Genomic DNA, 18671 nt, shown 5'->3' on the forward strand with positions numbered 1-18671 from the left:
GTGCTTTCTCCCGAAACCAAAAGAGTGGGAAGATATGGTTCAGGAAATCTCAGGGTCCTTTCCATGACACACAGGCCGAGTTCTCCCCTAGAGGCAGAGGGGGAAACTCACAGTGAAGATGCTCCTTTCAGGGCAGAGGGGGTCCGTGTAAGCAGGGTTCCAGGGACTCTTTCCCTGGCCAATCCTACCAGTGCTCCTGAAGAGCGGCCCAACTCTTCCTCTGGAGGTGGTTGGGAGTCGTTTCTCCTTGTACCTTTCTGCCTGGTTAACCATCACCACCGATTCTTGTGTACAAAGGATCATAACCAGAGGTTATCATATCCCCTTCGATCTTTGTCCTGTCCCTTCAAAAAACCTTCCCGTCGTTCCACCCAGTCAAAGGGAAGAAGCAGCACTAGAGATAGAAAAGCTGCTAAGAAAGAGAGTCATCCAAATAGTCCCTCTAGACCAAATAGGATCCGTATTCTACTCCAAGACTATTTTTGGTGCCAAAGAAAACCAGGGACTGGAGACCAGTTTTGGATCTCAGTGTATTGAACAAGTTTGTGAGAGTACAAAAATTCCAGATGGTCACAGTACAGTCTATCCTCCCACTTTTGGAAAAAGACGATTGGATGTGCTCGATAGATCTTCAAGATGCATACTACCACACAAAATTGGACAGACCATCAAGAAGATTTCTGCGCTTCCGTGTGGGAGACTGTCACTACCAGTTCAGAGTACTGCCCTTCGGACTCTCTACAGCCCCCAGAGTGCTCACAAAGTGCATGGCAGTCATCACAGCTCACTTGCGACTACAAAGATTCCAGGACTTTCCATACCTAGACGACTAGCTCATTTCCGCCCCCACCAGACATCTATTGGAAGAAGCCGTGGCATACTCTCTCCTTGTTGCACAAAGGCTAGGTATAACCATAAACTGGCAAAAATTCAATCTCACCCCATCTCAGTCCACAGAATTCATGGGGGTTATCTTGGATGCAAAGAACTGCAGAGCTGCCATTCCAGAGCACAGAATTCTAAGGATAAAGCAACAACTGATCCCAATCCTTTCAAGGGAGAAATCCCACAGCTCACTCTATCCCTACAGCTGTTTAGCTCCATGGCAGCTTCCATCACCATTGTCCTCCTGGCCAGGTTTCATATGAGGCTTCTACAGTGGCTATGCTCACCCAGTGGTATCTTTTTCAGCATCCTCTTTCAGCCAAGATTTGAGTAACCCACAGGTGCAAACAGGATTTAAATTGGTGGATGATGCACAATCCATCACAATGGTCTCGCCCCTTCTCCCCCCAACAACCCAAGGCTACAGTGACCACGGTTGCCTCCCTGATGGGGTGGGGGGGGGCTATGTCAGGGACAGACAGTCCAAGGCACTTGGTCCGAATTGGAGGCCCAACTGCATATAAATGTTATACAGCTGAGGGCGGTGCTTCTGGCGTTGCAAGCATTCCATCCCCTGCTGCCTTCTGGGATGATTGAGATTCAATCAGACAACATGGTGGTGGTCTGGTACAGCAACAAACAAGGTGGAACCAAATCTTACCCCCTTTGTCGACAGGCCATGAGGATATGGCAATGGGTGATGGCTACCAACCGTTTTCTTCTACTAACGCACATTCCTGGGAGTTCCAGCTTGGTCGCAGACAGACTCAGCAGGTGCATTCTACAACCTCATGAATGGTCCCTGAATCCCTTGATAGTGGCAGAGATCTTCCACTGCTGGGGCTGTCCTTGCTGCGACCTCTTTGCGTCCCCGACCAACTACAAATGCAGCAACTACTTTGCCCTGATTCCCCCTCCGGGACAGTCACCCAGGGGCGCTCTAGTCCATAATTGGGCCTCGGGTCTACTTTATGCATTACCACCTTTTCCCCAGTCTCTAAAGAAAGCCCGTCAGTTGAAAAGCAAGGTGATCCTCATAGCACCATATTGGCCTCGTCAGATTTGGTTCCCCTTCCTTTGGCCTCACCTACTAGATCGACCATGGATTCTCCATCCAACCCCGGAGTTGATCTCGCATCCACAGAACCTGATTCACCCCAACTTGGACATCCTGAAGCTCACAGTTTGGCTACTCCAATTCCCTCGATTGCCAGACAGAATGAACTTTTTGCCAGTACGTGACATTCTCATTGCATATCATAAGTCTTCCACTAGAATTACTTATCTAAGCAAGTGGAAAAGATTTACAAGTTGGCTGAAAGAAAAACGAGTAGATCCTTTCTCAGCACCAGTGTCTATAATACTAGAGTATCTGGCCGACCTTTTTCAATCGGGTCTATCGGCCTCTACCATTAGAGTTCATTTGGCTGCAATATCTAATTTCCATGAGGGAGTTCGACTCCTCTCTTATGTCGCACAAATTGTGCAAGACCTTCATAAAAGGGGTGAATCATTTGAAGCCACCTTTTAGAGAACCTATTCAACCACGGGATCTGTCAGTTCTACAAGCTCTGACAATGCCACCCTTCGAACCAGCTTCTTCTTGCGACGTCACATATTTGTCATGGAAAACCTTGTTTTTGGTCACCATTACTTCTGCCAGACATATCTCTGAGCTTCAAGCTTTATGCATCAAGAGTCCATATTTGATTTTCATAGAGATAGTGTCTTTGAGAACTAATCCGTCATTTCTGCCAAAAGTGATCTCTGAAATGTCCATTAATCAAACCATTGAATTGCCAGTTTTCTTTCCCAGTCATTCAAACAGAGGAAAGTATTGCCTACATACCCTAGATATTCACAGGCAAATCTGTTTTTACTTAAACAGGACTAGGTCTTCTCGTAAATCTGACAAGTTATTTTTGGCCTATTCTGGACCTAGACTAGGATCTGCTGTTGCTAAGGTCACATTAGCTAGATAGTTGAGACTGTGTGACCTTCATTTATACACAACATAATATTCTCTTGCTTACTACCATGAAGGCTCATTCAACTAGGTTGGTGGCAACTTCTGCTGCCTTCCATGCCAGAGCTTCTTTACCTGACATCTGTGCAGTTGCAACTTGGGCTACGCCTCATACCTTCATCAATCATTACAAATTGGATTTGGCCTCCAGGGGAAGAGCATCCTTTGGTTTTATGATGCTCAGGAATGTCCTTCCATGAGAGCCTCCCAGGAATAGAGGTAGCTTGGGACTCTGTCCCATACGTAAGGAATGAACGAGGATTAACAATATCAGATAAAAAAGCTATGTCTTACCATAACGTTCCATCTGTATTGTTGATCCTCGTTCAGTCATTACGACCTTTCCCTCCTTACCCCTCCTGTGGCTTCTAGTGGATCTCACCATCCGGTTCTCTTTGGTCATTTGACCAGTGGTAATCTCTACCTTCTTTTGACTTGCAAACTCAATCTGAGGTAACAGGGAGGGGGGGGGGGGGGTTATGGGTAAGAGTTTAGCTCGACAGTTTGTAGCTGACGCGGGCTTGGAAAATGGCCGGCTCGGTTCAGAGGTCGGAACCGATACCCATATGCAAGGAATGAACGAGGATCAACAATACCGATGGAACGTTATGGGTAAGACAACTTTTTTTTGTCTTCTTGTTTTCATTCGTCTCCATTAAGATTAAGAAAAAAACCTTCTTCAACTAAGTGTATATTTACCCGTATTATGACATGTTATTGTTTGTACTATACTACATTTTAACAAGGTCTTCAGTGCAAGTATATTTTCAAAAGATGTTCATTCATTTTTATAAAGTTTGCCTTAAGTGTAGCATGGATCACTTTCCTGGTGATGATGATTGCAGTCTGAACTACATTGTGCAGGTGGTTTGCTCCTTCAGTACTTAACACTGTTGATTACCAAGTCCATTGTTGTTCTTTCACAAGTTACCTTAGTTCTCCACACAAGGGAGAAAATAACTGTTCTGCTTCTACAAGCCAAGTATATATATCTGGTATCAAAAGATCCACTAGAAACATCCCCATTTTAAGCCACACACCCTTTTTTCTGTCATTGCCTGTTTCTTTTGTATGTAGGAAAGATTGTGTCATGCTTTCAGTGTTGACTAGAATGCTATATTGCTAAATCTAGCCAGAAAACTAATCTTGCATTTCTCAGAGGATGTTTTTCTTTGTAGGTTAATGGAACCTTAGTCACTCATTCAAATCATGTTGAAGTGGTGAAGCTGATTAAATGTAAGTTATTTCCTGACTTTTTATTCATTTAATTGTGAACAAGTAAATATCGTGTGAGTGAGAGATCATGAGAGAGAGAGAGAGAGAGATGAACATTATCAGAAAAAGGAAAATCAATGAAGAATAGAGCTTGAAACTGTTGATTTCCAAAATTTCAGCAGTTGAATGTCATAAAACTGAAATGCATTCTATTATTATTATTGCTTTTAGTCTGTTTACCTTCTTGATATAATTTCCTTTTGTTTGTTTTTTTAATTTGTATTTGCAATCCCTCACCCTGAACCTTGCCAATTGGCTCTTTTATCGACAACAATTGTCCACTTTGTTCTTGTAACATGGAAGCCTGGCATCCTTAGACTGGATAAGAGCCATGCAGCCCTTCTGTTCACTGGTGAGAGTCAGGTGATAGGAAGGCACGGTCTCTACCTAGGGCTCTCCTCCAAGTATACTACTGCTGTTTGCCAATGGGAGCCATCAGTGACTCCCATCTGCTTCATTGGTGCTAAGCACCATGGCAGTATGTCATTGGTTGGCTCAAGTTCCACCTGATATCTAGTGCTTTCACCAGGTGCCACCCTTGTGGTGAGCCAGAGGCCTCCCTCTTCCTGAAGATGGGTGAGTCAGCAATGGCTACTCAATCCCATCCTCCCTGGCCAGCTCTTACAGGCATCCAAGCCAGTACTGAAGCCTTTGGTCACCTGTGGCATAATATGGGCTTTTATACTTCTACACAACAGAGTTGGCATTACTTAGCCATTACTGACCTTTGGTATATGCAGTGCAAAGCAGCTCCACTGCCACACTACAGTTGCACATTTGCCTTAATGACTTATGCCAAGTCATAGATACCCCAGTAGAAAATGTGTATTGAGTCCCTATTGCCCCATTAATTTATGGACTTGACATCTATTCAGATCATGGCATTGGGATGGGAGGATATTTCTGACAGTCCATCCCCAGCTAGATCCTGTTCGTTCAGTCCATCCAGTCTGACTTTTAAGTCTTTGAACCACTTGTTGGATCTGATTTGGCAGAAGTATTGCCCCATCCCAGAGACCCTTAAAGATTTTTCCTCCCAGTGTTCCCTTGGACCTAGAATTATTTCAGATTTAATTTTCCCCATCTTCACCAAACACAATCTGAAACACTGTGATAAGCTAAATTCTCCGCCTTGTTTTTGCTTTTAACATCTAATATTTGTACTTTTCTCTTCTTTTAGACTTCTTCGGAAGGGATAGTCTAATTATTGTTATGAATTTGCTGCTTTTGGCTATTTTCAGCCCCTTTTCTTCCATTTTTTCCACTGATGTGTTTTTCTCACTGTCTGGCACCATATATGTGTATGTACATACTAATTTGTGTGTATGTATATATTTCTGCATGTATTGTAATATATATATATATATATATATATATATATATATATATGTGTGTGTGTGTATATATATTTATATATGTGTGTCTATATACATATACACACACCTGTGTGTGTATGTATATATATATATATATATATATATATATATATATGTGTGTATGTGTATATATATATATATATATATATATATATATATATATATATATATATATATATATGTAATGTGTGTGTGTGTGTGTGTTTCTCTCTCACACATGCACACATACATGCACACGCAGAAAAAAGCTTTCCGCTTCATATTTCTTCATAGTTGGGCCTTTTTGGGGATTTGTGTTAATTTGTTGCTCAGCAGTATTTTCTGCTTCCTTAGTGTGTTTCCTTTGTATGTCTTCACTATGATTATGGAGAAAATTTTTAAGAAGTGCACTAAGTATGGACGCAAAATACCCCTGCACGATGCACAGTTTGTGAATAGTGTGTTTGCAAGTGGGCAGTCTGCTGTTTTGTCTGCCTTTAGTCTGACAGGTTTATCTGGTAGGAAAATCAAATTGTCTGTTAAAAAGGGCTTTTGCCCATTGCTCCAGAGTCCTCTAAATTCAAAAGGTGTTTAAACAAGCCTTAAATCTAAGGCCTCTGTGTCAAAGGAAGAACAAACTGGAAACTCTGGACTTTCTTCAGTACCAAAAATGCAGAAGTTGGATGTCCCTATGGCTAAGACCTTGACTTATTCCTCCTGTACTAGCTGCAAAGCTTGTGGAGCCGATACTGTTCCATCAGCCAAAAGTCCTATGAAGCAGGATAATCCAAGAGGGAGTTGCACCAGTTCTCTTCTTAGCCTCCTATAAGAGTATGCCAAACTGATATGGATTGCTTGAAGGAGGAGTTTCATGGAGACTCAGAGATGGGCATCATGCCATCTCCTTTGGCTCCAAAGATAGTTGGTATGGCTCCTGTGCCCCCACTTTCAGCTCCTTCCCTGTTGGACAGCTCTGCTGTGGAGGTGTCTTGAGACAATTCTCAATCCAGAGCTTTTTTCTTCAGTGATCACCTTGACTCTGGTTTTGTCATTAGTGGGTGTTGGATCCAATGGAAGATGTGACAAAGAGGTTTCAGCGCTGTCTTTAGAGTAGCATCATATGGCTCCTTTGGTGATGTGGGAGACTTTGGCATTTGATTCTTCCATTCCGATCCTTTCCTCAAAGCTGTCCACTTTCTCTGTTTCAGGGGGTTGTTATTTTCTGTTCTGATTGTTTATCCTCCAGCTTAATGGACCCAATTACTGAGATGGCATCCTTGGGGATATATATGACATCAGAAATGGAATTATAGGTTATGGTGAGGCAGTTTGCCTCACCAGTGAGAGCAAAGTAACTGACCTGATAAGGATAGGCTGCACCCAGGGACTTGTACTCTATCCCGCCTCTTCCCTTTCCAGCATCCTTTATTCAGCATCAGCTGCAGGCCTCAAAATTACTGTGCCACACAGGCAGAATTCTCTGAGTCGTCGGGGATACCTCTCCTATGTACTGAGAAAGTAGTTGTGTAAGAGGGGAGACAGATTCCCCATTGGAGTCTGTCACATCAGATGTTAACAGATGGCACAGAAATTTCCACCACTCCCTTCCTGAAGATGCTTCCTTTGTTGAAATCTTGCAGCTAATGTGGCAGAGGGGATCTTTTACCCACTGACTCCCTCCCACCCCTAAGATGAGGCTGCCTTTAAGGTCTGTGTCTCAACCTCATCTACTTGAGTGTTTCTTCTCCAGGTAAGTTAATCAGTCGGGCAGTAAGGAGGTCATGGCAGGAACCAGAAATGTGCAAAGTGGTGCCAAGAAAACCTGATAAAATTCTTAGATCTCTCATGGACAGGCAGCCCTGGTCAAAGTCTGAAGTAGTGGAGTCTATTATTGTGACAGCCGCAATGAAGAAATAGTGAATTGATGATTCAGCTTCGCTCTCTCCTGATAGAGGGTCCTGGGCAATGAGAAGAGTAGGGAATTGGATGTATGCTTCAGACTTTTTTATTTTATGGGCTCTGTACTATGCCACTCATACATGAATAGTTTCCAGAGGGGTTTGGCTCAGCAGGCTGCATCCCTTCTGAAAACAGCCATTACAGTGGACTCCAGTAAAGAATTAAAGTGGCCCTGAGCATGATATCCCACATATTTGAACCTCTTCACGTGCTTTTATGCAACACGGTGGATGGAACTGTGAGGGCAGCCAGAGGAGGTGTGGCTGTGAGGTTTGAAGCCTGGCTGCACATGTAAGACTTTGCAGACACCTTTGAGGCATACTTCAGTAGTGGCCCATTTGACGGATCTTCATTGTTTGGCCTAGCCATGAAGTAGAAAATGCAGAAATGTCAGCAAGATGACAAAAATGCTTTCTGCCATTCGAGGAAAGTTTGATATCCCACAAAGATCTTGTGCTAGGAACGAAAAGGGGCTAAGGTCACTCTGGTTTAGAAGGACCAAGCTTCAGCACTTTGAAGCATTTTATGACAGGCACAGTCATAGCAAATGTGGCTCCTTCAAAAGATGCAGGCCCAGAGGCAGAAGAGGTCAGCATATCCAGGGATACCATGAACCCCTTTCTAAAATGCAACCCCAAAAGGGCTGATGGACTGCTCCCCTCTAGAGGCAGTCAAGGCTCTTTTATCTCATTACTTGTCTGCATGGAAGGCCATCATGCATGTCAGATCCATAATATATAGTGGCTATTGTATAACCTTTTTCCTGACTCCTCCAAAACCACAACAGCCATTTCCCAATGTTCTACCCAGCTGGCCAAAAGTGGTGGAGAAAGAGATCACCTCGTTGCTCTCCAAAAGAGCCATCTAGAAGCTCTCACCAGGTCAGAGAGGTCTGGGTTTTATTCAAGATTCTCTTTGGTTCCAAAGAAAAAACAGGACATCAGACCCATCTACGATCTGAGCTGCCTAAACATGTATGCCGGAAAGGCCTAGTTCAGGATGGTCAAGGTGCAGTCTACCTTGCCCTGTCCCAGAGCATATGACTTTGTTGTGATTGGTGGAACTCCAGGACACTTGCCAACACTTAAGGATAAAGAAAGCTTCCTGGAAGTTCTTTTGCTCCTGTCTGGGAGCCAGCTATTACCAATTCTGAGCCCTGCCCTTTGGTCTCACCACAGCCACCCAGGTGTTTACCAAGTGCATGGCTATCATAGCTGCTCACCTATATTGCCAGGTATTCAGAGTTTTCCTGTACCTGGATGACCGGCTCCTAGCTGCTTCCATAATGGAATCTCTCGTGTGCCTCTTGTGTGGAATTTCCATAAACTTCCGGAAGTCAAACTTTTAACCAACCCAGAGAATTATTTTCATAAGCTGTCATTTGTGCACTAACAAATCCATAGTTTCCATCATGCCAGACAGTATTCAGACTTTGAGGTGGGCAGTGCTAACACACTTGGCTACACCCCCAACTGCTACACTGGTTCTCAGACTAACTATGTAGTGAAAACTAATGCTTTAGTTTTTGTGTTATTGTATGAGAGTACTTTATTGGTCTCAACTTCCACATCCTGTTTCCAAACCAGTTCCTAATAACTAATATCTGCTGGCAACATGCACTAGTAGCTAGACTCTCCTGTTATCCACTCATACAAGCCTTTCATTCTTCCACCCCCAGTAACAGGTGTAACTACTGATGCCTCTCCCCTAGGATGGGGGGCATTACAGTGGTAGGGTGTTTTAAGCTATGGTCTTCTAGTGAGGCCAGTATTCACATAAAATGGCTTAGAGATGGTGGTTCTCCTTGTGTTACAGGAACTTCAGAACTGCCTTCCTCTGAGAGTGATCTCTAGCCAATTGAATAACATAACAGTATTTTTTTTAAATAAAAAACATGTTTATTAAACCATCACTTGCAACATAGGCAGTCATACATTATATAAATGAAAACAATCCTAGTTACAAGCATTTTACATAACAAACCATTCTGACACATTCCCATTTGCAAACATTGTACATAGCTTATAATCTACCCAATCAGTTTCAGTCAAACATTACATAGCTCATTTAAGTCCTAAATTTTTTAAACCTCATTCCTCACCTGTATGTATTATTCCTACAATTCCCATATTCTATGTAGTTTGCTCCTACCATTTTCTCATCATCATCTTTTTTCGGCTGTTCCCGTTAGGGGTTGCCACAGCGGATCATCTGTTTCCATTTCTTCCTGTCCTCTGCATCATGCTGTTTCACACCAACTGCCTGCATGTCCTCTCTCTCCACATCCATAAACCTCATCTTAGGTCTTCCTCTTTTCCTCTTACCTGGCAGCTCCATCCTTAGCATCCTTTTCCTAGTATACCCAGCATCCCTCCTCAGCACATGTCCAAACCAACGCAATCTCTCCTCTCTTGCTTTGTCTTCAAACTGTCCAACCTGAGCTGACCCTCTAATATACTGATTCCTAATCCTGTCCATCCTAGTCACACCCAGTGCAAATCTTAACATCTTTAACTCTGCCACATCCAGCTCTGACTCCTGCCTTTTCGACAATGCTACCGTCTCCAACCCATATAACATAGTTGGTCTCACTACCCTCTTGTAGACCTTCCCTTTAGGTACCCATCTGTCACAAATCACTCCTGACACTCTTCTCCACCCATTCCACCCTGCCTGTACTCTCTTCTTCACCTCTCTTCCGCACTCACCATTACTCTGAACTGTTGATCCCAAGTACTTAAACTCATCCACCTTTACCAGCTCTACTCCCTGCATCCTCACCATTCCTCTACCCTCCCTCTCATTTACACACACATATTCTGTTTTAGCCCTGCTGACCTTCATTCCTCTCCTCTCTAAAGCATATCTCCACCTCTCCAGGGTCTCCTCAACCTGGTCCCTACTCTAACTACATATCACAATGTCATCTGCAAACATCATAGTCCACGGGGCCTCCTGTCTAATCTCATCTGTCAACCTGTCCATCACCACTGCAAATAAGAAAGGGCTCAGAGCTGATCCTTGATGTAATCCCACCTCCACCTTAAACGTATCTGTCACTCCCACCGCAGTCCTCACCAGTGGCACACTACCCTTGTACATATCCTGTACCACTCTTACATACTTCTCTCCCAACTTCCTCATACAATACCACAACTCTTCTCTAGGCACCCTGTCATATGCTTTCTCTAAGTCCACAAAGACACAATGCAACTCCTTCTGACCTTCTCTGTATTTCTCCAACAACACTCTCAGAGCAAATATTGCATCTGTAGTGCTCTTTCCTGGCATGAAACCATACTGCTGATCACAAATCATCGCCTCCCTTCTTAACCTAGCTTCCACTACCCTTTCCTATAATTTCAAGCTGTGACTGATCAATTTTATCCCTCTGTAATTACTGCAGCTCTGCACATCACCCTTATTCTTAAAGATAGGTACCAAAACACTTTTACTCCACTCCTCGGGCATCCTCTGACTTTCCAAAATTTCATTAAACAATCTGGTTAAAAATTCCACTGCCATTTCTCCTAAGCACCTCCATGCTTCTACTGGTATGTCATCTGGGCCAACAGCCTTTCCATTCTTCATCCTCTTCATAGCTGTCCTTACTTCCTCCTTGCTAATCTGCTTCACTTCCCGATTCACTATCCCCACATCATCCAACCTTCTCTCTCTCTCATTCTCTTCATTCATCAGCCCTTCAAAGTACTCTTTCCATCTACTCAACACACTCTCCTCTCTTGAGTACGTTTCCCTCACTGTCCTTTATCACCCTTACCTGCTGCACATTTTTCCCAGCTCTGTCCCTCTGTCTAGCCAATCGGTACAGGTCCTTTTCTCTCCCTCTTTAGTGTCCAATCTCTCATACAACTCTCTATATGCCTTATCCTTAGCCTTCGCCACCTCTCTTTGCCATGCGCCTCATCTCCTTATACTCATGTCTCCTTTCTTCATCTCTTTGACATTCCCACTTCATGTTAAGTTGTCTATCTCGCCTTCATTCTTGCTGGATGGGTTCGGAGCCAACCTCGGCTCCGACTCGGCCACTCTAAAAGCTCGAGAGTTAGTTCCACCGGCTCGAGGCTCCCCTTATATCCCACAATGCTAGGCGAGAGTTACCTCAGATCTCGTTTGCCGCTACAGCTATCGAGGTTGGTTTTCTACCGGTTCTTGGTAAGTGACTTTTTCTTGTGTAATTTAGTCTATCAAAACCCCTTTAATTTTAATATTTTTACTTATTTCCCTTAGTTTAGAGAAATTTTTATCCCCTTCTAAAAAAATTCCCGTTTTTTTCCCTCAAGAACTTTAGGTTCTTCCCTTGGGCCTACAGGCCTTCTTCTCTTTCCCTAGTGGAGTGTGTGTATTATTTTAAAATCCTAGTTAGTGGTTTTTATTATAATTTAAACTTGACAGGGTGTAATTAGTGTGTTTGTGTGTGTGTTTGTTACACCTGTTAATAAAATGTCTAAGGAAGCAAAGGTCTCCGGATTCAAGAAGTGTGATGCGTGCTGTCAGAAAATGTCTCTGACAGACGCTCACACTTCTTGTGTCTACTGTCTGGGACCTTTGCACCTGCAGGACTCCTGTGCTGTGTGCCATGGCTTCAGCCCCAGGGTCCTGCAGGAAAGGAAAAATAAATTGATATTAAGAGGCTTACTCAAGCCAGAGGATTCCCTTTCTGTTTCTTCAGGGAAGCCCTCTAAGGCATCTAGGTCTTCGGCTCCGACAACTGAGCCGAGACCTAAGGTTTCTCAACCTCTGCCTTCATCGGCTCCGTCTGGAGCCGATAAGTCTCAGTCCACAGTTTATGTGGCTCCCTCGGCTCCGGCCAGAGCCGAGGTATTAGAAGTTCCCGTGTCGGCTCCGACCAGACCTTCGGAGCCGACAACTAGGAAGAGGTCCAGGTCACCATCTCTTGGCTCCGTTCATTCGGCTCCAGGATCTCCCCTGCTGTCTGAACGGAGCCAAAGATCTCACTCCTCTAGATCATCGAGGCTGTCGGATCATGACCTTCAGGGGGTAGTGAGTCGACTTCTTAAGTCCGAGGCACTGGCCCAGATGCTTCAGAGCCCGACTCATCAGTCGATGCCTGCCCCGGTCCATCATTATATTCCTCCTTCGACTCTCTTGAGCTCGGAGCCGGGTCGCGTCGGAACCGAGACTGTGATAGCGTCGGAGCCGATACAATTGTCTTCGGCTCCGTCGTCGGCTCCGATTTCTTCCTTGGAGGAATCTCGGCTCCGGACTTCCCTCGTCGGCTCCGAGGGGGTGAGTGGCATCGGACCCTTGTCCGACCCCCCTCTCCCTCTCTGTGCTTCGGCGCTGGTGAGTTCGGCTCCGACATCGGCCTCGGAGCCATCACTGTCGGTGCCGAGGGGGGTTCTTAGCTTCTCGGAGCGGGGACCTCTGGCTCTGCCTGACAGGGGTGCATTCGAGGTCATGTGGAGTGTGTTAGAGCCTGGCTCTACTCCACAGTCTGTTCCGTCCGCCCCTCCCTCTACAGTGCCCCAGGTTAAGTCGACTCACTCCCTCATCCCGGACCGCAGAGAGCCAGCTCCTCAGGAACCCCCTGTGGGGATTTCATCCTCTTCCGAGGCCTCTCCTGATTTGGCAGAAGAGCCCCCTCGGAAGAGGAAGTGTAAGAGGAAACACATTGACTCACCTGAGTCCATCACGTCAGACACAGATTTGGATGATTCTGAGGGTTCCCCCCGTTCCCCTTCTGAAGATGTCTCATTTGCAGACATCCTAGAGATCCTGAAACAGAGGGGAAATTGGCCAGCCCTCAACCCTTCAGAGGACGAATCTGTGTATCTTGAGGCGTTTGGCTCTCGCCCTTCCACCTCCTGGGTGTCCCCCCCCTTTGACCCCCTCATGCAGGTGGTTGCTAAGAAGGCATGGACGGCTCCTGATTCAGTGGACCCCACTCCCAGGAGACCCTCCAAGTTCATAACGGCACCAGCAGACAAACAGTTCTTAACAAAAGGAGTTTCTGTGGATGCTATGGTGGTAGCTGCAGCCACTAAGAAGGAGCTAGCTGATCCTTCAGTACCTGTCCATCCACCTAACAAGGAATCTAGGTCCATGGACAGGTACGGGAAGCGGATGTTCTCGTCAGCGACATTTACCATGCGTTCACTGAACTACCTGTGCCATTTTACTCGCCTTCAAAGGGACTTGATCAAGGAAGCGAGTGAAATGTTAAAGGACCCTACAGCTGTGGGTTTCCAAGATAAGATGAACACGCAGCTGGCTACCCTTAACTCCATAACCAACTCCTCCATGCGCCTTCTTTCTTACGCGGCTGATGGAGCGAGCAGAGCCGCAGGGACAGGTGTGGCCTTACGTAGGCATGCCTGGATGCGGCTATGCAATTTTGCGGACCCCTTCAAGACGTCTTTCACTAACTCCCCGTTTGATGGATCATCCCTCTTTGGTCCTCAAGTGAAAGAAACCTTGACTAGGTGCGAGACTGATGGCAAGACCCTTTCTGCCATCGGAGTCCGTTTTTCTACTCCTTCTAGGCCTTACCCCAAAGGCCAGAAAGGTGGAAAGATGTGGTTCCGTAAACAATCTCAAGGGACTTCGCCTGACGCACAGAGTCGTTTTCCCGCCAGAGGTAGAGGCGGGAATAACAATGGTAGACGTCGTCTTAGGGGCAGGGGGGGTCCGCAGAACCAGGGCGATCGGGAAGCCTTCCCTGACAAGCCCTTTCAGCATCCCTGAGGTGTTGCCCGACTGCCCATCTTCGGAGGCAGTCGGGGGAAGATTGTCACTGTACCCAGAAGCCTGGCTATCCCTGACTCAAGACAAATGGGTACAGTCCATCATTTCCGAAGGCTATTCTATCCCCTTACTTCGCATTCCAAATCAGTCAAAAAAATCCCTTCCAGATGTTCCACCCGCTCAAAGTGATCTAGCGGTTTTGGAGATTTCAAAACTGCTTACAAAAAGAGCAATTCAGCCAGTTCCAGCAGACCAGCAAGGATCCGGAATCTACTCAAGGTTCTTTTTAGTTCCAAAGAAAACAGGGGACTGGAGACCAATTTTGGATCTCAGTTTCTTGAACAGATCAGTCAAGAAAACAAGATTTCGGATGGTCACGCTGCAATCCATCCTTCCCCTTTTGGGCAAAGGAAACTGGATGTGCTCTATAGACCTTCAGGATGCGTACTATCACATAAAAATGAACAGACGCTCCAGAAGATTCCTCCGCTTCAGGCTGGGAACCAGTCATTTTCAGTTCAGGGCCCTGCCCTTTGGTCTCACCACTGCCCCCCGGGTGTTTACCAAATGCATGGCAGTGGTAGCTTCTCACCTGAGACGACAAGGATTCCAGGTGTTTCCATATTTGGACGACTGGCTCCTCACAGCTCCCACCAAGCATCTCCTTCTGATGGCCAGGGATTACACTTTTCGCATTTGTCAAAAGCTGGGTATTTCAATAAATTGCGAAAAGTCTGTTTTGTCGCCTTGTCGTACTATTACCTACATAGGCGCAAATCTAGACACAGTAAACATGTCTGCGAGACTAACACATCAGAGAATAACAGACATTCACAAACTGGTCTCACTCCTTTTCAACAACAACAGAATCAAAGCCAGGTTAGTTCTGAAAGTGTTGGGAATTATGGCGGCGGCCATACCTCTGCTTCCATTAGCCAGATTCCACATGCGGATCCTTCAATGGATGCTCTTTACTCAGTGGTCATACCAGCAACTTCCAATGTCTCACACCATTATGATCACGCAAGCGTGCAAAAATCATCTCATGTGGTGGATGTCTTCCCCTCAGCTCTTGTTGGGAAGACCCTTTGTTCCACCCCCTCCGGTTACTACTCTGACAACGGATGCCTCCCTGATCGGGTGGGGGGGGCATTATCAGGGCAGGACGGTCCAGGGCACATGGCAACCAAACGAATGCCACTTGCACATAAATGTTCTGGAGATGAGAGCAGTGCTTTTAGCGTTGCAAGCCCTTCAAGACTCTCTTCCCTTGGGAACGATTGCAATCCAAACAGACAATATGTCTGTAGTGTGGTACATCAACAAACAAGGCGGAACCAGGTCATACCCCCTGTGTCGAGAAGCACTCAGACTGTGGCAATGGGCTATTTCTTCTCAGCGGTTTCTGATAGCAACGCACATCCCCGGGAAGTCCAATCAAATTGCGGACAAGTTGAGCAGAGCTATCCTCATGCCTCACGAGTGGTCTCTGAAAGACTCTGTAGTGAGAGAAATTTTTCTCAAGTGGGGTCAGCCTTGCTGCGATCTTTTTGCTACACCCCAAAACAGCAAGTGCAGAGAATATTTCACTCTATTCCCGTTACCAGGCCAACCCAGCAGAGACGCTCTAGTCCAAGTTTGGCCCCGGGGACTTCTGTATGCATTTCCTCCCTTCCCACTAATCTCTCAAGTGATACAGAAAGCTATCGCTCAGAAGGCCTCATTGATCCTCATTGCTCCTTACTGGCCTCGACAAGTGTGGTTCCCCTTTCTACATCGATTTCTTTTGGAGCGACCGTGGAATCTGGACCTAGTTCCAGATCTTTTGATCCATCAGTCGGGTCAGTTTCATCGCTCCCTCCCCTCTCTGAACCTCACTGCTTGGTTCCTCCAGTTCCAACCTTAGCCAGGCTTCCTCAATTATCTCACTCTGTTAGAGATATTTTGATAGCTTCCCATAAATCTTCCACTCGGAAGATTTATTTGAGTAAGTGGAAACGCTTCACATATTGGGCTCAAGGAAAGGACATAGATCCTTTCACTGCTTCCATCCAATTAGTCCTTGATTTTCTAGCTGAAATCTTCCATGCAGGTTCATCTCCCTCTACACTTAAAGTTCAATTGGCAGCTATTTCTAACTTTCATGTGGGTATTTCTGAATCTGCCTTAATGTCCCACAAGCTTTGCAAAGCCTTTTTGAAAGGAGTTTTTCTTCTCAGACCTCCTATAAGAAATCCTCCTTCTCCTTGGGACCTAAATTTAGTTCTTGCTTCTTTGATTCTTCCCCCTTTCGAACCTGCAGTCTCCTGTTCTTTAAAATTGCTATCATGGAAGACTCTTTTTCTGGTAGCTATTACATCAGCTAGAAGAGTTTCAGAGCTTCAAGCACTCAGCTGTCGTCCTCCTTATCTATTGTTTCATAAGGACAGAGTATCCTTACGAACTAACCCATCCTTTTTGCCTAAGGTGGTCTTGACGTCAAATCTAAATCAAAGCATTGACCTACCTGTCTTTTTTCCAGATTACTCCAATAGGTCTGAACAAAAATTACACTGCCTGGATGTTCATCGTCAATTGAGGTACTACTTGGATAGAATAAAACAATTCAGAAAATCTGATCAGCTGTTTGTCTCCTATGCGGAAAGCAGAAAGGGACTTTCAGTTTCAAAGGTATCATTATCCAGATGGCTAACATCTTTGATTTCCCTTGTATATGAAATTAGACACCAAAAACTGCCTAATAAACCTAAGGCCCATTCCACCAGAGCTTTGGCTACTTCTTTAGCCTTCCAAGATAGACTGCCTATTGACACCATTTGTGCAGCGGCTACTTGGGCTACTCCTCACACTTTCATTTCTCATTATAAGTTGGATTTAGCTTCTAGGCATAGAGCTAACTTTGGTTCCACTGTTCTCAGGAGTCTGTTCCGTTAGGCCACCGGGACAAGGTGCTAGGACGCGGTCCCATCCACCAACTATGAAGCCGAGATAGACAACTTAACATATAGAAGTTATGTTCTTACCATAACGTTCCATGTTAGTTGTCTTCTTCTCGCCTTCTTCTTGCGTCCCACCCTCCTTCCCCCTGGCCTGGACAGACCTAGAGAAGTTGTGATTGTGACCTCTCTTTCTACCACCTCTTTCTTAGGCATATGCTGTTGTGCATATTTCCTGGTTCAGGATGTAGGTCACCCTTCTTTCTTCCTGTTGTTAGAGGTGGACTCTGCTTAGAGTTATTCTGTTACTATTATAAGCTGGGGTTAGCTTACAAACGAGATCTGTGGTAACTCTCGCCTAGCATTGTGGGATATAAGGGGAGCCTCGAGCCGGTGGAACCAACTCTCGAGCTTTTAGAGTGGCCGAGTCGGAGCCGAGGTCGGCTCCGAACCCATCCAGCAAGAAGAAGGCGAGAAGAAGACAACTAACATGGAACGTTATGGTAAGAACATAACTTCTATTTCTTCGCCAGCCTCTTCCTCTGTATACTCTCCTGTACTTCCTCATTCTACCACCATGTCTCCTTGTCCTCCTTCCTCTGTCCAGATGTCACACCAAGCACCTTTCTAGCAGTCTCCCTTACTAGCTCTGCTGTAGTTACCCAGCTATTCGGTAACTCTTCATTGCCTCCCAGTGCCTGTCTTAACTCTTCCTGGAACTCCACCTCACAATCATCCTTTTTTAACTTCCACCATTTAATCCTTGGCACTGCTTTCACACTCCTCCTCCGCTTCTTGATCACCAACATCATCCTGCAGACCACCATTCTATGCTGCTTAACTACACTTTCCCCATTCACCACTTTACAGTCTCCAATCTCCTTCAGACTGGCCCTCCTACATAGGATATAATCCACCAGTGTGCATCTTCCTCCACTCTTGTACGTCACCCTATGCTCCTCCCTCTTCTTAAAATACATATTCACCACAGCCATGTCCATCCTTTTCGCAAAATTCACAATCATCTGACCTTCTGCATTCCTCTCCTTAACACCATACCTACCCATCACTTCCTCATCCCCTCTGTTCACTTCACCAACATGCCTATTGAAGTCCGCTCCAATCACTAGTCTCTCACCCTTGGGTACACTCACCACCACTTCATCCAACTCACTCCAAAATTTTTCTCTCTCATCCATCGCACACCCAACTTGTGGAGCATATGCACTAACAACATTCATCATTACACCATCAATTTCAAGCTTCATAAACATCACTCTATCAGACACTCTCTTCACCTCCAAAACACTCTTGGCATACTGTTCCGTTAGGATAACCCCTACCCCATTTCTTCTGCCATCCACACCATGATAGAACAATTTGAACTTCCCTTCCATCTGGTCTCTTGCACGCACAATATATCAACCTTCCTTCTCACCATCATGTCAGCTAGCTCTCTCCCTATACCAGTCATATTGCCAACATTCAAAGTTCCTACCCGCAGAA

At 45.4% G+C, this 18671-nt stretch overlaps 1 protein-coding gene across 2 annotated transcripts in view; it reads left to right on the forward strand.

The window, feature by feature from the left end:
- ARHGEF12 (Rho guanine nucleotide exchange factor 12) overlaps window positions 1-18671 on the forward strand; it is a 3716336-nt gene that overhangs the window by 746842 nt on the left and 2950823 nt on the right. For both annotated transcript variants that reach the window (XM_044081016.1, XM_044081015.1), the window contains one exon: window positions 4090-4147. In XM_044081016.1, coding sequence (XP_043936951.1) covers window positions 4090-4147 — 58 coding nt within the window. The remainder of the gene's footprint in view (window positions 1-4089; window positions 4148-18671) is intronic.

This window comes from Protopterus annectens, chromosome 8.part0, assembly GCF_019279795.1.
Source record: "Protopterus annectens isolate FY-2018-M chromosome 8.part0, PAN1.0, whole genome shotgun sequence".
Taxonomy (NCBI): Eukaryota; Metazoa; Chordata; order Ceratodontiformes; family Protopteridae; genus Protopterus; species Protopterus annectens.